The sequence below is a fragment of the Excalfactoria chinensis genome, chromosome 3, assembly GCF_039878825.1.
Source record: "Excalfactoria chinensis isolate bCotChi1 chromosome 3, bCotChi1.hap2, whole genome shotgun sequence".
NCBI classification, from domain to species: domain Eukaryota; kingdom Metazoa; phylum Chordata; class Aves; order Galliformes; family Phasianidae; genus Excalfactoria; species Excalfactoria chinensis.
In genome coordinates, this window is record NC_092827.1 from 75,004,565 (window position 1) to 75,027,621 (window position 23,057).

General features: G+C 47.3%; 1 protein-coding gene across 1 annotated transcript; it reads left to right on the forward strand.

Moving 5' to 3' along the window:
* The first annotated feature begins 13,939 nt into the window (after positions 1-13,939).
* On the forward strand, positions 13,940-20,095 carry CYP1B1 (cytochrome P450 family 1 subfamily B member 1). Its single transcript, XM_072331954.1, has 3 exons — positions 13,940-14,710; positions 15,103-16,119; positions 17,200-20,095. Exons 1-3 carry the CDS (start codon positions 14,691-14,693, stop codon positions 17,810-17,812), a joined length of 1,650 nt encoding a protein of 549 aa, XP_072188055.1. The 5' UTR covers positions 13,940-14,690; the 3' UTR covers positions 17,813-20,095.
* The last annotated feature ends 2,962 nt before the right edge of the window (positions 20,096-23,057 follow it).

Consider the following 23,057-nt stretch of genomic DNA (forward strand, 5'->3'; position numbering starts at 1 on the left):
AGATGGTCCTACTTGTGTACTCCACCCAAATATCCACATTCACAGTGCTGCATTTTTCTCAACATCAAAACAACTTTAGCAGCCAGATGAGGAGGAGAATTTAAGAATAATGTTTTCCAAGCAGATCATAGAAATAACTCCTGCTGAAGTAGAAGTAGCTGTTCCTGGGGATGAGTAGCCTCTGTGTCATTCCCATGTGAACAGGAAACACTTCTAATCACCACAACATCGCTATGACAATAAACTAATATAAGCAATGAAATTTGAAGTTAGTTACACATATTTAACTATTATAGCTCCTTCATACTCTGTTTACTCAGCATTTTCCATTACCTCTTGAGAAATTGTTGCAGAACATAAAATACTGAAAAGAAATTGTTTTCAGCTCTGAAAAGAGGAAACAAAATAATATAAATAGCAGCCCTGGAGCTGTGTGATATGAGATTTACCTTAAAAAAATAATAATTCTGTCCTATTCGGTGCCCATTTGTGTGCCTTGTTTTAGGCTCTGGCTTTAAGAATAACACATAGTGCAGCTGGGTGCCTGGAATAACTGACAAGTATTGCCGTACCTCTAAGAACTATAATCTATAAGGAGACCGGAAGGTTCTGTCTGGAGAAGGACTGAAGGGAGATGCTATGTCTGACCTCAAATATATAAGGGCCTGTAGATAGAACAGCCTGGTCTCTGGGTCCCTGGTGGATCAAAGGTGGTGTGTCTGAAGTGTGAGAATCAGAGCTGAAGCGAGACATTTGGGAAATGAAGTCCAGAGAAAGTGTCAGAGGAAAGAGTGGAATATTCATCAAGGAAGGTTTTCAGGAGGAGTCAGACATGCATCTATTGGGAGTGCTACAGGCATATTTGATCCAGACTTGGAAGCAGCAGGGTGGGATTCCCTGGAGATCTTTCCCAGTCCTCTATGGCTCCAGCTCCATACTCCCCCTCTGCAATCTCCAGCTGCAGTTTTTGTTCTCCTGACCTCCCAGGATGTTCCACCTTTCATGTGGGGACATGAAGCCAAGGAACAAGGGGTCACAGTGGGGAGCTTTGTGTACTCTTGACAGCTCACACACGCGTTGCTGGTGCTGTGAGCAGAGCATCTGCAGCCAAGGCCTCTGCGTGTGAACTGTGAGCGTTTCTTCTCCCACGAGTCAGCACATGACCGCATCCACAGCAGAGAGCTGAGTCGTCTGTCCCAGATGATACCTAACAGATGTAATAAAAGGCGAACACCCTGACTGCCTGAGGAGTTGACTATGTGTTTACTTCTGCTGGCATAGAACATGATTGTTTTCTCCTCACTTTTCTTAGTAAAATGGAAAATATCTGTCCATAGTCATGTATCAGTGGGAACACTTAGCAAGGGTCTGCTTGAAAATAAAAAGTACAAGTTTACGGTGCCCAAAGACACAAGTACAAGTGTAAGAGTCCCAGTGATATGCATCCAAAGGTCATGAAGAAACTGGATGACGCAATCATCAAGATACTCTCCATCAAATCTGGAAAGTCATGGCTGTCGACTGGAAAAAGGAAAACAACACTCCTATTTTTAAGACAGGGAGAAAGGAAGACTCAGGGAACTACAGGCCAGTAAGCCACATGTCTGTGTCAGGGAAGATCCTCCTGGAAGCTACGTTAAGGCACACAGATTGTAGAATTAGATTATCTAGTTTCATCCCCCTACCCTGGGCAGGGCTGTCACCCACCAGCTCAGGCTGCTCAGGGCCCCATCCAACCCAGCCTCGAGCCCTTCCAGGGATGAAGCACCAACAGCTTCTCTGGGCACACATTTGAAGAGAAAACTAGTCAGTGGATAAGGAATTGGCTGGATGACTAAAGCCGGAATTGTGGTCAACAGCTCTATGGAGATGGAGGTATTCAAGGCCAGGTTGGCTGGAGCCCTGTGCAGTCTGATCTAGTCCCTGCCCATGGGTGCTGGGGGGAGCTGGGACTGGATGATGTTTAAAGTCTCTTCAACTCAAACCATTCTGTGATATTCAGTGGTAATAAAAGGGAAAGGGGGAAAAAAATGAAAAAACAGGTCTGTGGATAAAGGTACAGGAACAGAAGCAATTACATTTGACTTTTTTTTAAGTAAATAATTGTCAGGAGTGGTCTCCGGAAAGTCCCTCATCTTGTTTGCCACCCTAAATTGGAATTTCAATAATTACCCACATCACAACTGTTCTCCACTGCTAGGCATCTTTGTGACAGTGAAAGGGTCTGCAATTACTTCCTCAAAAATGTTACTTGCATCATTATCACTGTGATCTGCACTTATGCAAATACATCTGCATCCCCAAGTGATCTGTTTTATATGCTGCCTGAAATTAAGAGGTATGCAGCTACTTACACTTTGATCGCTCCTTCATGGTTCAGCACAATTGACTGACAGAAATACTTATTATAGGTTATTATTAAACCGTTTTGCTGTGTAATCTGGACAGCTGTATGAATCTTAAATAAAGAACAATGGAGAGAGCACTCAAAATCAATCCTGTAATACATAAGAAGTATGCTGTAGTACAGGACAGGTCAAGGAAATGGATGTTAAAATCACAGCAAGCAGCCCATGTTAGAATGCCTGACATGGGCCTCGTAAACAGAATCCACATACTTGTGTGCTGAAATGATAATTTCAGCCGATCTTATTGAAACAGTGAGAATTATACACCAGGCAGGACAAGTACAGCTCAACCACTCCACAAAGAAAGTATACTTGGACTTCAGATCAAAAATATCTTGGCACCGTAAAACTGTTACGGTCTGGCTCCGTCAGTTCAAATCAGTCCAGAGCATTCTGCAGAAATCACCTATGTAGAGTTTATCCCTTCCTAGACTTATTCATACTCCTCTTACTAGTATATCTTCTACACTTGGCATGAAGCACAAAAACCTGGTCAGATCAAATTTGTCCTGCTGGGTGATTGGGACGCAACTCTGTCATGGTGTTGTGTGTGATCCTACAGCTGCCTGTGCTGGGAGACAACCTGCCAGATGCACACTGCACTGCTTCTCTGCCTTCTGAGAAATAAGAGAGCTAAACAAAAGGGATGTGGTTGTTAATGTTGCCAGAAAGGACAAATGCTTGTTGGTGTGGACACTAAAAATAACTGTAAAATCATCTAACTAGACTGCCAACTAACAGGATTGAAAAAGCACTCCAGTATATTACCAGAACTAAGGAGCAAAGTGCAAAGGCTTCCACAGAGCAGGCAGCTTCCTGGATGCCCTCCACCCCCAGTGCTTGGAAAACTGCACGTTAAAGTTTTGCTGTAAATCTTTCTGCTCTATTCCTCCCTCCCCACAAGTCTGTCCACATCTCTCAAATATGGTGCTAAAAATCAGACAGAGCTCCCCTGCGGGCCCTCAGAGCAGGAACAGATTTAGAGTCACTACCCTACTGTTGCTGCGTGGTAATGTGTGCTGCTTCGGACTCTGCATTCAGGTTTGCAACTCTAAGCCAGCTGAAGGTCACAACAGCTGGTTTGTTCCCCTCATCTAATGTTGTTTCCTGTCTGCGAGTTCAGAATCTTCAGTGGATGAAGGACACATCTCATGCTCCAGCATTCACTGCTGCATGACATGGGCGCTGGAAATGCTGAGTATTAGACAGATATCATTAAACCCATCTCAATTACAGAGCTTTCATCCAAAGATGTGTTACCTTAAGGGAGACTTTCTCTTACATCTACAGGTGAAACATGGGCCTGCTGCTTCATGTACCTGCCTCCTCACGCTTCTCTTTTCACACTGTAAACCTGAATGGCTTTATTAAAAGAAAATATATATATATTTCACACCTCTTGTCATGTGCTTGTTTCCAGCCTGCACACTGGTGGGCTTTGTTGCCCAGAGGAAAAGGAAAGGTTGAGGCACAGAAATACCCAAGTCCAGTTCAGCTTTCACTCCAGGATACAGTTTATTATCTAAACATCAAATTCATAAAGTAACACAAAGAAAAACTATTCCCTCATCCAAAGCCAGCTGCAGGGGCTCCCAAGCTCCTCATGCCAGAAAAAGGGCACACATCTCAATCTAAACCCCTGCTGAAGCAAGTGACAAGCAGGCAGACTGTAACCCTTTCCTAACTGTTTAACCCTGTCACAACAGCATTTACTGTTGTAAGTGATGTCTTCCACAACTGGAACAGATGGGACTTTCAGGTTTCTGAGCACACAGCACTAGAAAGGCTTGCTTTGTGCACCAATACTTTACAGCAGCATTGTATAATTTTGCTCGGTTTATTCAAAACTGAGGCCAAGGAATGGTGAATGTGATTTATTTGTGGATATTTTCAAAAGGAAAACCTTCTTGATCAGAACAAGTGTGTACAAACATTTTAGCTTAGAGAAATATCCTGACCACAGGAAGACCAGCCAAACGTTTAGGATGTCACAGTCTCTATGAAGCTGCCAGTAGATGAGAGTCTCCTACACTCAGCCAAAGAACCAAGACAAAGGGAGATGGATAACAATGAAGATATGCAGAATCGTCATGTATTTTGGATGCTTGGAACAGAAAAACACGATGGGAAGCAGAAAACTGTTAATGAAGAGTTTTTAAAATAAAGCCAGTTCCCTGAATCAGAAAATAAATAGAGGGATGAAAACAGGAAGCAAGAAATAGCAGAGTGGAGAAGAGAAATACAAACACTTACTTTCAAGGCTGCTTCAGATAAATGCCTTTCACAAGCAAACTATGGCTGCCTGCTGTGGGCTTTCAGGGAAAAGGAAGATGTCTTTGTTTTGTTTGGCTCATAGGAGTAAGAACTTTGTTTCTCAATCACTATCCCACAATTTTAGACTTCATTTTCCCAAATGCTGGCTGCACAAGGTCGATTTTAACATCCTAGAGTATGGCAGGACAGATCCACACATCCATTCCCAGTTTCTTAGGAAAGATGAGGCACAGAAAAGATTAATTGTGCTTATATCCAAAAACACAAATTTGCTCCCTTAACAACAGGTCCATCTTGTCTTCTGCTATCTTAACCATTATTTTATGATTCTCTCATCTGTAAGAGTAACATTCAACTCTCTGTACTTTATCCCTTTGTTTCTGAAGGAAAAGTCTGCCCCACAAGGCCAAAGCTGCTTTTAAATCACATTGTGTGAGAGGTCGTGTTAAGAATGACAAGGATCCTTTCCTTTCCCAAGCCTTCAAACAAAATGCCTGATTAATTCCTTTGGTGCAGTCTTCAGCACGGGATTAAGACACATACCTGAAATAAAATTACTCAGCTTTGAGACTTCAAGGTAAACTTCCTTGCCTGGCAGACTTCCCTTCTGCTTGAAGACTTGGCTAATTCAATGTGGAATCAGTGAAATGCAAGTTTGAAGAATAAGTATTACTAGGCTCTCTTTCTGATTACTGTCAAGAGCAAGTAAATCAGTGTGCAGGTTTGGGAGCGGACCTCACATCTCCTTCCAGTCTTCTGCTATAACTATGAGGCAGACCACTCTCTCCTCCTCTCCTGCAGCACCAGGGAAGTGAGTGACAGGTATTCTTTAAGTTGTGCTGGGGGAGGCTAGCTCAAGTGCAGTCTCTTCAAGTAGCTTAGGGGGCTGAGACCTATGCACTACATGGGGAGATCCACACCAGCATGGGCCCTGGAGCCCTGATGGTGCTGCATCTCTGCACACTCAGCACAGCTGCCCTGCAGCAAAGAACCTCATCTACAGCCTCCTCTTCCTCCAGCTAGCTTCTCCCTGCCAGGCTACAGTGTAAACACCCTATCTGCCTATTTTTGCCTAGTTGTCACAAAGCTTTCATGACAGCAGTTGCAGGAGTAGCCATGAGCGGACCACAGCCCTGATAACATGCCCATATGCTCCTTGCCTGAAGAGGACAAGAGTGGTGCTTGGCACAAAACTGAAACATAGACCTGCACATAACTGGTGGATTAAGTAGAAACTAAATCAGGTTCTGTCACTTTAAAAGTTTCCTCCACCCTCCATCACCTCCATCCATCAGTTGCCTGCAGCATGTATATTGAGGAATCGCGTGCAAACGTTACCATAACCCAAGGCTTAACATAAACTATACACTTTCAGGTCATTGGCAAATAACAGGTATATCCGGTTGTGCCTTTGTACTTGCCTGCACGCAAATTAAAAGCGCATGTAAAGTTACAATAATCAAAGTCAGTCAGGGGGAAGGGGAGGAGAGCAGGGGGATAATAACCGGGGGATCAGGTTATTTATCTTCCTGGAGAAGCCACTGAGAGGAGCTGGCTTGCATGCCATTTACACCTAAAAAGAAAGACGGAGCAAAGCTGGCTGCTGGCCAAAGCCACCCCAAGAGCCCCAAGCTATGCCAAGTCCTGCCTTTGTCCTGCATCTGGTGAAGTGCCCAGTGACCTCTGCTGCTGCTACCGTCCTCACGGCGCAGTGCAGAGTCTCACACTTCCACCCTGACATCCTGAGGGCATCTCAGTGGCAGACACTGGTGGCCAAAATGTGCCCTCGGCCTTCTCCTTTGGAAGACCTTTACTGTCCTTCTCTTTGCTCTGAGAACCAAGATGCCACCTCTGTTCCCCAGCAGAGATGGTCCCCACAGGGTGACCCCAGCACCACCACCAAAAGGGCACGGGCTGCCCACTTCTCTCCTCCTAGTAGCAGCAGCAAATCTTCCCATAGCCATTCAGAGCCTGGCTGGGGGCTGCTGGGGAAAGGGAAGAATTTATGGCAATTTTTTTTTCTGTTTTTCTCCCTTGGCGTGCCAGGAGATTAACAGACATTAGCAAATGCCTCTTACCGAAGTGCTGTGACAAGATGAAACCTGCCCCAACTGGCACCTGCGGACGGTTTCCCTTGTAGTCTTTGATCTGCCATTGCTGAAGGTTAGAAGACCTGAATGGCTCAGAAGCAGACACTTCTTCTGGGTTTGCTTCCAAATGCTAGGAGTGATATGTTTGTGTCAAGAGTGTTTTCTCTCCCTGACTAATTTACTCAGAGGAAACCTTAATTACTATTGTTTGTCTTACAGGAGGAGTCAACTCTCCTGATTAAGTCTATAGGGGGATGCTGAAAAAACATCCTATGCTCTGTTTTCCATGAGTGACCACAGATACCGCAAAGGGAGTTTCTCTGATCCCTTTGGTTTGACTCCATTTTCTCTAAGCCTTTCTTCGAATTAAAAAGTACGCAAATAAACAACTCACATTTCCCACACCCCAGGGAAAAAGCATGAATAATTTTATAGGCTAGAATATTACCCTCACGCATTCCAGTCCTCAGAATTTGAGTCATTTCATTTACCACTAAAACGCAGTTACTGCTGGAGGCGAATACACCAAACCCTTGCACAACAGAGCAAACGAAGCCAAGAGTGCCCTTACTTCGGAAGGATGTGCAACATTTCCTTAGATGAGTACTTATGTCACTGAAAGTTCATTTTGGATTCATGTATTTGCATCTGACAGGAGATTTCTGCCTCGCCATCGTAGTGAGACCCACTGTTTCTGGTGGATGAGCTATTTGCAGCTTCTTCACAAATACTACTGAACTGCACGAATGGAAGGGAGAAGGAGGGTGAACAAATTTCCTGGTGTGTTTAAGCAAGGGTGATACTTTTCAATGTATGACATTGAATGACATGAAATTTCTCAGGTACATGACATGAATTTTCTTTGAGAAATCCCAGTTCTTTGTGACTAAAAGCAAAGGATAGTCCTCATGATGCACATGCCATTGTGTCCTATTTGGTTCTGCTGTGCTCTTGACAATCAGCCTGCGCCCGACACGATCTCCTCTCTCAGAAAACCTGAAAGGGGCAAACTTATGTGAAGGATGTACATTTATTTAAAACACCAAAAACTTCCTAGTACCAAATTTCAACCACTTGGACAAGAAATTACCCCAGACCCTGAGGAGATCGTGCCTAACAGCACAGGCAAGTTTGGCACAACCACTTGAACGTTCCAGTAAGTAGAACAGGATTTTCTGAAGTTAAAACTGAAGACTAGAGAAGGGAGAAACATGCTGCCATTGCCATGAATGCCCTGAATGAGAATGGGTAGCCAAGCCATGCCTTTTTCACTTGATATTATGCCTCAGTAGTGTCAGAGGAGGGTCAGGTTGGATACCGGGAAAAGGTTTGTCAGGCACTGGAACAGGCCTCCCAGAGAAGTGGTCACGGCACCAAGCTTGACAGAGTTCAAGAAGCACTAGGACAATGTTCTCAGTCTGATTTCTGATAGTTCTGTGTGGTGCCAGGAGCTGGGCTAGATGATCCTTGTGGGTCCCTTCCAAATTGGGCCATTCTATGATTCTAAGAGTAATGGCTCTAGTCTGACACCGAAAGAGAAAGCAGGTGTATCTGCACAATGCTAGGCCTCTGGCATCACTTCCTGAAGTACTATTAGATCAAGAACTCCCTTAATCTATAAGACTGGAGGTATGATAACAAGGACAAAGTAATGGTCAGGCCCTTGGGCAGCTCTCTTACCTAGATCAGACTTGCAACACCCACTGTACAACCAGATTTAATCTCTCTGAAGGAAGAAGAAACTTGAAATTCAGCTTGGATAGCTCTAGAGGATGCAATACTCAAAATGCATTTCCTATTTTATTTTGAAAGGCTATTTTGCTGTTAAGGGATCAAAGGATGGTGCACACGTAATGTAAACTAAAGAACCCAAATGACTGGTATTCTGTAATGGAGAAACTAATAGGCTTGTTTAACCAATGGCTAGGACACATGACAGGAAAACTCTCATCAAAGAACTGTAAGTTTCTTTCTTCCATCTGTGCTTCACCATCTTTTCTCTCTGTGCACTGTGTCTACATGCAGAGTTCCCTTAGCTGGAAACTCCAGGACACTGTTACATATAACTTTGTCCAACTGCCATCAGCTGCTCCGAAATTTCCTGTCTCAGGAAAATCCTCATTTCACCTAGAAATTTTCAGAAAGGTTCAGTCTAAAAACAGCTGAAAATCTTACATGTGAGAACAAGGGAAATAGCCTGATAATACAAACACTGTGTGACCTTTACTTTGAAATGCTTTGTAGCCTCAGGCTCTAAAGCAGGGGCTTGTCACTTGTCCAGGTAATGTTCTGTCTCCCATGTCTGCTTTTTATTCTTCCATTGATAATTCACTCAGATTTGGACAAATTTCCAGTTTCCAACAGTGGGGAATAGCTTTAAGTTAAAGGAGGGGACTTTTAGGTAAGATGTTAGGAAGAAAAACCTATGAGTGAGGGAGACTTTGCTTTCAACTGCAGCCTGGGGATGTTTTGAGCTACCACCTGTCACTGCCCTAAGTACACCAACGCACTCTCATTTGCTAAACTGGCAAGTACTAAACTCTTCAAGTTAATAAAACAATTGCACTGTTGTATTGGTTGTTAACATACAGATGGTAGCAAATGTACAGAAGGAATAAGCAAAGGAAAACTCACCAGTGGTGGTGCCTTGGCTGAAGAAGCTGGGGCAGTCCTCACTGGTGAGCAATCTCCAAGAAATGCCACCTCAGTGGGGGGTCAGCCCTTAAATGAGGTCTCAGAGGGGATGGAGTCGAGCTCCACCCCTTCCATGAGCACAGCTAAATTACTCTCACCTGTGCTCCCACAGCTGACCCCACACTTGCCACAGCTGATTAATCAGAGGTTCAGGCTGTGATTACCGATCTCCCATACAACTGTAAACTCCATAACATAACTCCTAATACAACATCCAACAAAGTCTAGAAAATATATGAAAAAGACAATATTTCTGCTTGTTAACATGTTAACAATATTACCTCTAATCGATGCCTTTGGTTTTAAGCTGCAGAGTCAGCCATCGTATCATATAGGCTATAAAGTTCCTATAGCTCACAATAATGCTGGCCCCCAGCAGCATGACTCAGAACAAGCACAATAAGGTGAAGCTGGTAGGTGCCATGGGGAATCCCTTGGCTGAAGAGGGACAGTGAACAGGCGTAAACACCTGCGTGCACAATGTGTCTGAGGACAGATATAATGACACCAATCTTGAGCAGGGTCTAAACTTTCCTGAGTGTTGCTGTTTCATCCATCTTGCTTTCAAGTGTTTCAGAGCACTTCGGTAAGGATTGCTTGTATGGCATAAATACAACCACACACACACAGTGCCATGGATGAGGGCCCAGCAGTGTAATAAGTCTGATTTTGCTCTTTTGCTTCACAGCAAAGGACTGTTTAAAAAGGCTGCCTTGAGGGTAGCCACAAAGTGATCAGCTCCGTGTTTGCCTCTCAAGGAAAACTTAATTGTGTGGCTACATATAATGCTGTCAAGAAAAAGCAGAAAAGCTTGGGAAAAAAAAAAACCTGTAGGAATTTGGAAACACGAAACTGAAACAGTTCAATAAATGAGCTTGATGCTGGAATTAAGTATAACATTATGTCCTCGTTTTCTGCAATCATATTTGTGTGTAACCTGTGTGGAAGCACACCACAATATATGCCTTTCTTTTGCAAGTAATGTGGAAAACGCAAACAGATGGGGAGGCAACAAACCAGACCGGCACTGAGCTGAGCCCCAGCAAGTACTGGGAGGTTCCTTCCCTTCCCTTGGCAGCTGTGAGAACTTGGCTTGGGGCTAGGAGTCCGACTTAGGCTTTACAATAGCCAAGGAGAGCTGAAAATGGGAGCTGGGAAGTCGGTGGGAATGCAGGGCAGAGTGAAAGTCCAAAGAAAGCTGCAAATTAATGAAGGTGAAGAATGTGATATGTGACCACAAATACATATACTTCAAAAAGCACGCCAAAAATGCTTTAATTTAGGCCAAAGTAAGTACATGAATATCCCTGAATCACAGAGCTGCAGCCGGCTCCTGTGTGCACCTAACACTGAGTAGCACTGAGGACACAGCTACCCGTATTTTGCTGGCATGTCATGCCTGGTGTCATGGGAAAGGTACCAAAATGAGGAACAGCAGGAACGTGCATCAGAACAATCTCATTGCCTTCCACGTTGTGGTACCCAAATCTTAGGGCAGTCGTATCACTGAGTAATTCAGTGCTACATCAACAGCCCTGAGCAAGCAGGTACATCTTCCATGGTGCGGAGCAGCAAGAGCAGATGTCAGCTCTGACTGCCCCAGGATGAAGTGGCTGCTGCAGAATCTACCTGAAGCACAGCAGTAACTCCTCATCGTGCTGAATGCTGCGCAGACATCATTGGAGCAGACTGCTGTAAAAGCAGAAGCATACAAGGTGCTAGTTCTGATTGGCTTAATGGCAATTTTTCTGTTGTCCAACCGTTTATTGAGGTTAGAATCAAGCTCAAGAGGTACCAACAAATGCCTGGAAAATTTTAAGCAGCCTGAAACAATAGGATATTGCATTTACGTTTCCAAGCATGCTGTGTTTTACAGTGACGCTATTCGTTTCTTCATCTTATAGAGAATTGTGCAACATTCAGGAACAGACAATCGGAAACAATATTTCCAAGGGATTGTTTAATGAAGAATGGGTTGGATCGCTCTATAAACTGTAAACAATTTGTACAAGTTCTGTACTGAAGCAACTCCAGGATAAAGCATTGCTTAACCATTGTATAATCTGCCTTAAGAAGTAATAAAATCAAGAGTGAGCACCCAGGTATGGGGAAGAGCCAAAGAAACCCGGTATAGGTGGGTTCTCCATGGCAAGGTGCAAAAGCAAGAGGTAAGGAAAGAGAATGAGACAGTGACAAGTCCTTGAGAAATTCCAGTTGCTGCTCATGAGGATTTATGTGCGGCAGATCCTAGCTGACCTTGCCAGTACCCAAAAAAGCAGCCAATGGCTGTCACAGAAGAAAAACTGAGAACTGAGTCTGCAAACCCTTATTTAGGTACATAGCTCTTTCTTAACATGTGCAAAAATCCCATTCAGGGGGTTTCTTGAAGAAGGGAAGACTGCGGCAGAGAGCTAAGAGTTTCCTCTCAAAAGACAAGTGAAGACTCTCCAGATTTTGCATTTCTTCTCCCTTTACTAATCTTTCATCTCCAGAACGAGGGCCTATGTCTGCCTACAAAAAGCACCTCCAGCCAGAGCTCAGAGGTACTGATGTCCCCACAGACTCTGCCAGCCCCTCCATCTGGTTTTCCTGTCAAATCAATCAGGATTTTTAACAGCTTAAGCCCGAATTCCTTTCCCTTAATCCCAAACCCACCCACTTCTGCCCCCTCAACTCCTACTGTCTTCCGTGCCTTGCATGAAGTAGGGGCTCAGAAATAATTCACTTTAGGCAGTGTACCTTTGCAGAGATTCAGTCTTGTATCCTGAACAAAACTAACTTAACCTCAGAAATCTGGGGCTGTCTTCATTAGGACCCATATCAGCATTAAGTCACCTGAACTTGGAGAAAAGAAACATGCGTTGTCTTGGAGTGATTCTGAATTTCTACAAAGACAAGAAGAAAAGACATGAGTGAATAAAGTGGTAGGCAGGAGGGCAGTTCACGGAATATACTGAGACCAAGGGCACAGTCATCCCCTGCCTGCTTTCTTGCACTACCCTAATACACAGGTGTGAGGTTTCATTCAAGCTGTGCTTGACTAATCAATGAACCAATCAAGGTCATATAGAATCGGAGCCTAGAAAACCAGGTGCACATTCGTTTTATATTGTCATCCTAATGCTCTAGCTGAAATGGGGTAGTAGCCTGAGACTACAGACACCCCGTTAGTGCAGCACAGGGCCATCAGGGTACTGTCATGACAGAGTATTTGCATGGGAGCTGCAATGGAATCTCTTCTGTTTGCTCCAGAGCAAATGGCAATCTGTAACCGTGAGAGCAATAAACTATTTTGAGTGATGCCTCCAAGAAAGGATTTGGGGACTTTCTACAAAAAGCTGTAATGGCTGAGTTTTAGGTAACTGACTCTCACAGTTACCAGAAAAAGGCGTTTGCCTGCCGGCAATGGCAATTGCCCAACACTATAATCCAGAACTCTGGTAACTGCTCCAAGCTAAGTCCTTCCTGCCTGCTGCAGCACCCAGAGCAGCCTGCAGGGAGAAGCCCTGTGTTCTCTGACATGTGACTGATGAAGGCAGGAGGGGTGGCCGTCAGGGTGGGACAGGCCACTTTGCCACTGCTGAGCAGTTACACTGTGGGAAATCAGTTTTCTATCAGGTCTCAAGCACCTGAGGTGCTGTGGGGGAGATCAAAGCCCGAGGTCTCTCTCCAAGCTTGTCTCAGCTCTCGTGCTATAGGAACAGAGCTGTTTGTTGCTGCTTTTTAAAGCTGGACCATGCGTGGGGCTGGCTTGTGGCATCCTTCAGTTCATCCAGAGATGGGGCTGGGAGGAAGGAAGTTGGCTTCTTCTGGCACTGCTGGGAAAACGATCTGACACCCCTGTCAGTGCCCCTTGGCAGGGGCAGGAAGAAGCACGGCGTGTACTGAGGCACACAGACAGCAGTTTGGAGACATGCAGAGAGACGTGGCTGATGCTGGTTTGGGTAGCAGTATTACTTCCCTGGAGCCTGAGAGTGACAGCAGAAAGGGTTGTATTTAGCAAAGTCAGAAGCAGCAGAACCCCAGCCAGGCCTGGGATCATGCTCTGGTCTGGGCTGACTCCCAGCGCCTAATTTTGCCTAATCCCTAAATGCTACCAAACACCTTTTTCTCCTTACGATGCGACTGTATAACATCTGAAAGAGTTTTAGTTTTAGTCTTGCTCGGTACAACGACAGATCACGGCCTCTCTGACCTCCCGGGGAAGGGTTTCCTTTATGCAGGGGCGGGTGGGGTTGCGGCCCGGGTTCCCGTTCTGGGACGCCGGGAATCCGACGGGGCTCGGAGCGCGGCATCCTCCCGGAGCGGCTTTCGGATCAAGAAAGCGCCGGGAGCGGGAGAGAAAGGAGGGCGAGCAGCGGGGGAGAGGCCGGAGGGCAGCGGGGCTGTCCGGGTGCGGGCCGCCCGGCGCTTCCCCGCCGCCTTCCCCCCGAGCCGGTGTCAGGTATTGCGAGGAGGGGTAGGGGCCCGGGGAGGAGATGGCTGGAGGCTTTCCAGCCCCGGCTCACGCAATGCAAACTCCGCACGCAACGGGGAGGCGACAGGCGGAGGAGGGGAAGCTCTCCAGTTCCCTCAGCCCCCAAGATGCAGGCGAGACGTTGCCTCCTGACACGGGGGGCGGCGAGCCCGCCCGCCACCCCGCTTCCCTCCCTGAGGCTCCGACGCCGAAACTTTGGGCCCGGGCCATAAAAGCATCCGCGGCTCAGCCGCTCCGCTTGGCGAGGCCCCAAGGGCGGCTGGCAAATAGCGGCGACCCCTCGAGCCAGGGGAAGGGCCGGGCAGCGGCGATTTGTCAGCGGGGCCGTCTGCGGCACGCCCGCACCGCGCCGCGCACCGCGGATGCCGGGGGTTTAAAGGCTCGAGCGGCTATGCCAGGAGCCCGGGCGCGGCCGCTGCCGCTCCGGCTCAGCCTCGGTCCCCCCGTCACCTCCTGAGCCGCTCGCACCCACCCTGCCCCCGGCCCGCAGGCGGCAGCGCCGGGCAGGTGGTCGCGGGCGGGGCGAGCTCCGAGGGGCTGCAGCTCCGGGAAGGTGACAGCGGCTCCATGCTGGGAACGAGTGCCACCGGCGTCTGCCTGCGTACGACCCGTCGAGCTCCGGGTGACAGGAGCCGGCGCTTCTGATGAGTTTCCCAGAGCCCGGGATCTGAACGCCGACGCCGCCGCGCTCCCCGCCCGTCACCGCCACCGCCGCCCGGCTCCGCTCCATCCTCTCCGAGACCTTCGATGGAAGCTGCGCGCAACAGGTCAGTTCGCGGGACAGCCGCTCGTTTCCCTTTTCCCTCCCCTCTCCGCCTCAGCCGGGCGGCAGCAAGAAGCGGCAGCGGTGCCGACAGCCGCTCCGGGAGAGCGGGCATCCCGCTGCTCCGCCCGGGGCGAAGTCGGCTGCGGGCAGCGGGCCGTGCGGGAGCATCCCTCCCGCCTCCTGCTGAGTCTTCCTCAGCCGCATCCGCCGATGCGAACCTGCCCTGCCGGGGGGCAGAGAGGCGGCTTAGCCGCTAAGCGTGGCTACCGTCCCATTCTTACCGGCCGGCCCCCGCTTCGGGCACGGGAGCGGGGTCGGCCACCGCGCCCTCGCCCGCCCGGGTCCGAGGGGGACGTCGCCCGCCGACCGTCCCCGTTTTCCTTTTCCTCGCAGCATGGCCTTCGAGAGGCTCGGGGAAGCCCTGCGCGGCACCCCGCCCCTGCAGAGCTCCCTGCTGCTGCTCCTGTGCCTGCTGGCCGCCGTGCACCTGGGCAAGCTCCTCCTGCAGCGACGGCGTTGGCGGCGGCAGGGCCAGCGCCGGGCTCCGCCGGGCCCCTTCCCGTGGCCGCTGATCGGGAACGCGGCGCAGCTGGGCAGCGCCCCGCACCTCTCCTTCGCTCGCCTGGCCAGCACGTACGGCGCCGTGTTCCAGCTGCGCCTGGGGCGCTGGCCCGTGGTGGTGCTGAACGGCGAGAGCGCCATCCGCCAGGCGCTCGTCCGCCAGGGGGCTGCGTTCGCCGGCCGGCCGGCCTTCCCCTCGTTCCGCCTGGTGTCGGGCGGGCGCAGCTTGGCCTTCGGCGGCTACTCGGAGCTCTGGAAGCTGCACCGCCGCGCGGCGCACGCCACGGTGCGCGCCTTCTCCACCGGCAGCCCGGCCACGCGCCGCCTGCTGGAGCGGCACCTGCTGGGCGAGGCGCGGGCGCTGGTGGCGCTGCTGGTGCGGGGCAGCGCCGGCGGCGCCTTCCTCGACCCGTCGCGCGTGCTGGTGGTGGCGGTGGCCAACGTGATGAGCGCGCTCTGCTTCGGCCGCCGCTACAGCCACGGCGACGGCGAGTTCCTGCGCCTGGTGGGCCGCAACGAGCAGTTCGGGCGCGCCGTGGGCGCCGGCAGCCTGGTGGACGCGCTGCCCTGGCTGCGCCGCTTCCCCAGCCCCGTGCGCGCCGCCTACCGCGCCTTCCGAGACCTCAACCGCGACTTCTACGGCTTCGTCCGCGCCAAGTTCCTGCAGCACCAGCGCAGCCTGCGCCCGGGAGCGGCCCCCCGCGACATGATGGACGCCTTCATCCGCCTGCAGCGCGAGCAGCCGCGGCTGCAGCTCGAACACGTGCCCGCCACCGTCACCGACATCTTCGGCGCCAGCCAGGACACGCTCTCCACGGCGCTGCTCTGGCTCCTCATCTTCCTCATCAGGTGGGCGCTCCGCTCCCGCAGCGGCGGCGGGGCAGGGCGTGGGGATAACGGGGGCCGCGGGGAGAAGGGGGCGTTTAGTTAACACGGGAGCTCGGGGAAGCCCGACAGAAAATAATAATAATAATAATAATAATAATAATAATAATAATAATAATAATAATAATAAAACAAAACAACAAGAACAAAAAACCCTGCTCCGGTAATGGTGCATAAGGAGCGGCTGGCAAAAAGGCAGCAGAGTAAAACCCGAAAGTAACGGATTTTAGCAGGTCGAGATCAAGGAGATCATAGGAAAAGGATAACAGCTGCTTAGGCGAGATAAAGAGTTCGTGCGCTGGGTTACAAGCCCGCTATTATGCTGCTGCCCTTAACGTTTGCCGGCGCCGGCACTGCGTGTGCTGGGGAAAGCTCCCCAGAAGCGCCCAGGCAGAACTAATAGAAAATGCACGAATATTTGCATCGTGCTTGCTTAATGTGAAGTCTGCACGGTCTGGCGCACTGCAAGGCGGTGGTCTTAAAATACAATGTAAATAAAACATTTAGGTAGTGATTGTAGAAGCTTTAACTACCTCTGAGTGGGATGTTCCTAAAGCTGTCCGGACAGTTATGAGCAAAGCAGGGAATGTTCAGTTCCCTCTGCATGCCGTACACCTATTGGTAAACTCCCTGCTAGCTAAAAGAAGCCAGATGCAGAGACAGAACCCCAAGTTCCCATTTGGACAGAAAGCCCCAAAATTGAGAACAAAGGTAATCTTTGCTATGGAATGGATTTTTAAAATTGGATCAGAACGTTCCGTTTCAGGAGGTTATTTCACTTTTTACATTTAAAATTGATTGCATTAGGGGAAAAACAGAGCAAACCTAAATGACACTCTTGTGTAGGAAACTTGAAACCCTCCCTCAGAGTTTTCTGTCAAGATCTGCGTGTTTGTGCAGCGCATTTACCATTTGCATTTACTTTGCTCAGCCTGCCTAACTTAGAGGAGGGGCGAGGTTCTGTGAGAGGTGTTTGCAGCATGTGTTGTTTTAAAAAACGAGTGTCAGTGTCACACATCTACACACGCTTACTTTAAATGACAGGTATCCAAAAGTGCAGGCTAAAATGCAAGAAGAAGTGGATAGGATTGTTGGGAGAGACCGCCTGCCCTGTGCTGAAGATCAGCCTCACTTGCCCTACATCGTGGCTTTCCTGTACGAATCCATGCGTTTCAGCAGCTTCGTGCCCGTTACCATCCCACACGCCACCACGACCAACACCTTCATCATGGGCTACCTCATTCCCAAGGACACCGTGATATTTGTCAATCAGTGGTCGGTGAATCACGATCCAGCTAAATGGACCAACCCCGAGGATTTTGATCCAACAAGATTCCTGGATGAGAACGGCTTCATCAATAAAGATCTCACCAGTAGCGTGATGATTTTCTCCATGGGGAAACGGCGGTGTATTGGAGAGGAATTATCCAAGGTGCAGCTGTTTCTCTTTACCTCCATTCTCGTGCATCAGTGCCATTTCACTGCTAATCCAAACGAGGATCCTAAAATGGACTATACATACGGGTTGACCATCAAACCCAAGCCATTTACTTTGAATGTCACACTTAGAGATAGTATGGATTTGCTTGATAAGGCTGTCCAAAGACTGCAAGCAGAGAAAACAGCCAACGAAAACCAGCCATCGTCAAACACCTAAGCGCCGAGCCGTGCATTGAAAGACGCTCCTCTCTTCTTAGAATTACATAAGTTATAGTTTGCTTTGCTGATCTTTTTGGAAAACAGCCAGCACTGAAGGTACAAGAGCAGGAAGGAAAACTTCGCAAGTCATAATTCAGTCCTCTTTAATTCTAGAGGGAGAGCCAGGGGAATGATTTAATGTACTAAACGATAAAACATATGCAGTTTGAAAGTATGCCTTTCGTTTTCTTGCATGTTCACAAAGTTGCCATTGTAAAGCACATTTTATCTACTGGCTGGTTGGAGCATCTCTGGAAACTGCGGGTGCAATCCTTTCCACATCTCCATGCGCTCTGCCTTAACTCTTAAGTTTGCCTTCAGTGACTCCACATCCCAAAGTAAAATTCCTTATAGAAACAAAACAAAGCAGAACAGAAAAACAAGACAGTGCTTCGAACACTGCAGCCTCTCTCTGAATTCACCCTACTGGAGCCTGCCATAAGCATATGGCATATCCCGTGTTGTGACTGCTGGGATGCGTATCGATGCCTTGATAATAAATGTTTAAATGATTTTTGGTAAAATGCCAATGTAAAATCTTGCCTTTAGCTTTCCAAAGTGTTTACATAAATGGCTTATGAGCACAGCATTTTAAAATACCGTTTGTATTTTATGTGAGAATGAACAGGATGTCCTAATACAGTAACTTGTCATTGAGGCTTGAAAAGACAGATCGGATTTGATACTTCATCAAATGGTAAGTGTGATATAATCCATGTGCTAATATATTCCTTAGTATGAATAACATGGATATTTGAATTAGAAAGCTGTTGTAAAGGAAAAGCTGAACTTTGTGTCTTTCCAGCAAAGAGTAAAAGACCCGTTCTTCAGCACATAGGTAAGTCCACTATAGATTCATGTGTGCCAAGGTATGTAGAAATAAGAATTTGAGGTTCTGTTTTGAAACTCTCATGTCACAAGTATGTATGTAATGCATACAGCACGTACAGCCTGGCTCACTGGTCAATCTGTTAGCTCAAGTTTAATGCTATTATCCTAAATTAACTAAATACTTTTAGCAAGCTTTGCTTGAAACAAAGTCTCAGAAGGAAAGCTAACGTGTTGTGTCCTGAATAACTGAGCAAACTAATTTGAGCACAAAAAAAAACACCAAAAAACTTCCAACTTCTTTGTGGGGCAAAAGACATCAAGAAGTTAAAAAAAAAACACTACTATTCTGAAGTAAAACTTATAGATGAAACTTTAGAACCTTGAACTTCTGGCTAATGTTTGTGCACATGAAGCAGCATGCACTTCTCTAAAGAACAAACTGTCACATCTGAATGCCTGATTTTGAGAAGCGTTGGATATTTCCTAGGAGATACAGATCACCTTCAATTACATACAAGATCTATCAGAAATGAGAGCATCTCAGAAGACTTACTGTGATCAAGTCTAGGACCTAGAAAGAATAAGGGCTTAAATATAAAGTAGCTCTGTTGAGACCCAAGCAAGTACAGATGTGCATCTTGTAAATGGCCAGTCTCCATCCTGTTGGCAGCAGTGGCAGTTCTCATGCTGACATAGGTAAGAGCTGGGCTAGTGGCACCATCCTGGCCTTCTCAAGTAGAAACTTTACTACTGATTTCAATAACCCGAACCAAGCCTAAAAGTACTACTTCATAACCCCACGTCATACTGATATACCTGTTGAACATCTCTGATTTCAAATGGCATTGATCCTCTTTTTCAAAGCTGAAGAAAATTTCCATGCAAAAGGAGTAACCTCAGGTGTTTTTCCGAATTACGAGTCTGTGATATCCCAGAACTTAGCCTATACCTGTGAAAAGCCTTATATGATATTCAGCATTTTCATATGGAGATCTACATTAGATCAATTTGTAGGAAGACAGTTTTCTTAGTACCTTTGTGAACATCATTATTAAAAAAATAAAAAAGTATAGAGGATATAACCGACAACTGAATAGTTAGTCTAACTCAAAGATCACTAATTATTATTTTAATTAAAAAAAAAAGCTTTTGCAATTTTGTACTCTTCCAAAAGCTTTAACTATGCATTGGCTACTAATGCAGCTTCCATTCACACTGCTCACATCTGTTGGGGTCACCAATTATAAAGCTGTTGGTCAATTAGTGCCTCATATAACCTGCAAAGTTACTCCAATTTAGTAGCACCCAATTAGAATGTACGGCAGTTTGTTCAGTGAGCTAACTTTTATGATCATTCTGAGTTGGATCATCTTGTTACCAAAACATTAAATAAAATTATTCTTGTACTGACTTTGCTTTGTTTGTGACTTTCTTATTACTGATTTGGAAAGTGTTAGAATTTTAGACAGGTTTTGCTCACATACTTTTCACTCTCTTCCAAGTTTTAAGGTCTTTCTGCATCTTGAACTTAGATCTTTCTCAGGCCTCCCTGCTCATTCACACCTTAGTGTCTGCATTAAGCTTCCTTATATGCCTTGCTAATTAAGTTCCCTGATGCTCTCCTCAGAATTTGAATTCTCAGCATCTTTTGCTTTCTTCTCATACCTGCCAATCTTCTATGTTATTTTCCTCCCTCTGACATTTCAGTTTCACCTCTGCCTCCCCTGATTTCAAGCCCACAAACTGGTTTTCCCTTCTTTCTTTCCCCTGTCTGTACCTAGTGTTAGCACCTACACGTTCCCAATATTGTTGGGTCCACACCAGTTTACCCGAAGCCAGTTTATTCTGTTTTGACCTTGGTGTAGCCAGGAGCACTAGGAAAGACATCTCAGGGCCAAACAGCCCTTTGAATTCTTTGCACCCTCAGTAAGTTTGCAGATGAGACCAAGTTGGCTGGAAGTGTGGATCTGCCTGGGGGTAGCAAGGCCCTACAGAGGGATCTGGACAGGCTGGATATCTGGGCTGAAGCCAATGGGATGAGGTTCAACAAGACCAAATGCTGGGTCCTGCACTTAGGCCACAACAGCCCCAGGCAGCTCTACAGGCTTGGGGCGGAGTGGCTGGAAGACTGTGTAGAGGAAATGGACCTGTGGGTGTTGGTCAATGATTGGCTGAACGTGAACCAGCAATGTGCCCAGGTGGCCAAGAAGGCCAATGGCATCCTGGCTTGCATCAGTAACAGTGCTGCCAGCAGGAACAGGGCAGTGATTGTCCCCCTGTACTCAGCTCTGGTGAGGCCGCACCTCAAGTACTGTGTCCAGTTTTGGGCCCCTCACTGCAAGAAGGACATTGAGGCTCTGGAGCATGTTCAAAGAAGGGCAACAAAGCTGGTGAGGAGTCTGGAGCACAGGCCTTATGAAGAGTGGCTGTTCAGTCTGCAGAAGAGGAAGCTCAGAGGAGACCTCATTGCCCTCTATAACCTCCTGAAGGGACGTTGTTGTGAGCTGGGGGTTGGCCTCTTCTCTTGTGTAACCAGTGATAGGACTAGAGGGAATGGCTTCAAGCTGTGCCAGGGGAGATTTAGGCTGGATGTTAGGAAACATTACTTCTCTGAAAGAGTGGTCAGGCCGTGGAATGAGCTGCCCAGGGAGGTGGTGGAGCCACCAACCCTGGAGGTTTTCAAGGAATATTTGGAGGTTGTGTTGAGGAGCATGGTTTAGTGAGAACTATTGGTGATGGGTGGATGGTTGGACTGGATGATCTTGTAGGTCTTTTCCAGTCTTGGTGATTTTGTGATTCTCCTGCAGTGCAACCTGCCACAAAGTGAAGACCATCCCATGGTGAAGAATGCCTTATGCTGCTTGTGTAAAACACTTCCTCACCATGAGGTCCCCCCACTTTGTCTCCTCCATGAGGCTGCTTATCTCAGACAAGATGTTCACATCTTCGCTCCCAAAAGCTGAGAGGGGAAGAAGGCAGGGCACATTGAAGAGGACTTAAAATACCCCCTAAAAGTAGCTATGAACCTGTAGAGTAGATTCCATGTACAGAGACACCCCATGCATGGCTTAGATAGACCAGTGGGGCACACAGCATAAGTACAGTACAAGTTTCCTCTCTGGGGAAAGACCCAAGAGCAGTATCACAAGGTCAGGAGATGATTCTACACTGTCCCTGTGAGGTCATTTGTCTGCTGGGCAAGGTCACGTCTAACAGCAAACCATGAACATCTCATGTGATTTTGTGTTGGTGCCATCAATGTCTCACTCAGCAGCCTGTGACTGGGTGTCATCACAGCCATACTGGGCAAGTCCGTGTTGTGCTTTCTTCATGAAATACAGCACAAAATAATGAATGGATGGAGCTGGAATAGCTGCGTTGAAGACATTTGCTTTCCCATTCAAATATTCATGCTTGGGTTGCAGTGATTACCATGGGCCAGGAAAGCCAAACGTCAACTCATGTCTGCTTTCCATGTGTGCACACAGTTGGTCTATCTCCCAGAATTTTAGAAACACCTTCACAATTCAGGTTAAGTGACTAAAGGAAGCACAGAGAGAATTTAAGATAATCACATGTTCCTTGGGAAAACAGTAGCTGTCAAACCACCGCATTACATAACAACGAGGGGAAGCAAGTAGGCCAGTGATTTCAGATGAAATACATTTATACTGTCCATGTGCACCATTACATTCCTCATGAAATCAGTAGCTAAACACGCAGGTTTCAGAAGAAGGCAATTCAGAGTGGCTGAAGCAAAGGACAAAGATAAAACAATAAGGAGTTCATCAGAACCTGAGAAACAACCATTGCTAGAAAGAGGAGAGGGGATTTCAGTGCAGGACCAGCTATCAATACCAGCATGGTGCAATGAAAACCAAACGCAAATTCACAGCAACAAATTCCAACTAGTTTTGCATCTAATCCAGTATGTTTTTGTGAGTGGCAGGATCTGATGCATAGGGCTGTCTATAGGAAGTTGGTGCAGATTTCCCAGGCAGGGCAACCAGAGACCAGGCATTTTACGTTGTACCTGAGAGTAGTTGAGGAATTTACCATGGAAAGGGAATGGTTAACATTCACCTTTGTTGTATCTTTAGCTTGGAGAACTTTTACTTAGATCTCCTGTTCACCCACACAAAGAGTCCAAGCTGGGATGGTGGACCTGACTGTTCCACAGATGAAGAGAAAGGCTGGATTCTGAATGGTGCTGCTATTTTGATATGAGACACAGCACAGATGCAGCATCTCAAGTTTCAGCAATAACCACTGTTTACTGCTCTGCATTTTTGCAACTGAGATTTTTCGTGTTGTAGTCATTTGTACTGAGACCAATTGTCAGGTGAAAACAAGCTTAGTGCTGAGCACAAACA

Bases quoted from the DNA above. Each gene is read 5' to 3' on its own strand.
- CYP1B1 (XM_072331954.1), top strand. From the start codon at position 14,691: ATGGAAGCTGCGCGCAACAG. The intron at 14,711-15,102 runs GTCAGTTCGCGG...TTTTCCTCGCAG, and splicing joins ATGGAAGCTGCGCGCAACAG to CATGGCCTTCGAGAGGCTCG. The intron at 16,120-17,199 runs GTGGGCGCTCCG...TTTAAATGACAG, and splicing joins CTCCTCATCTTCCTCATCAG to GTATCCAAAAGTGCAGGCTA.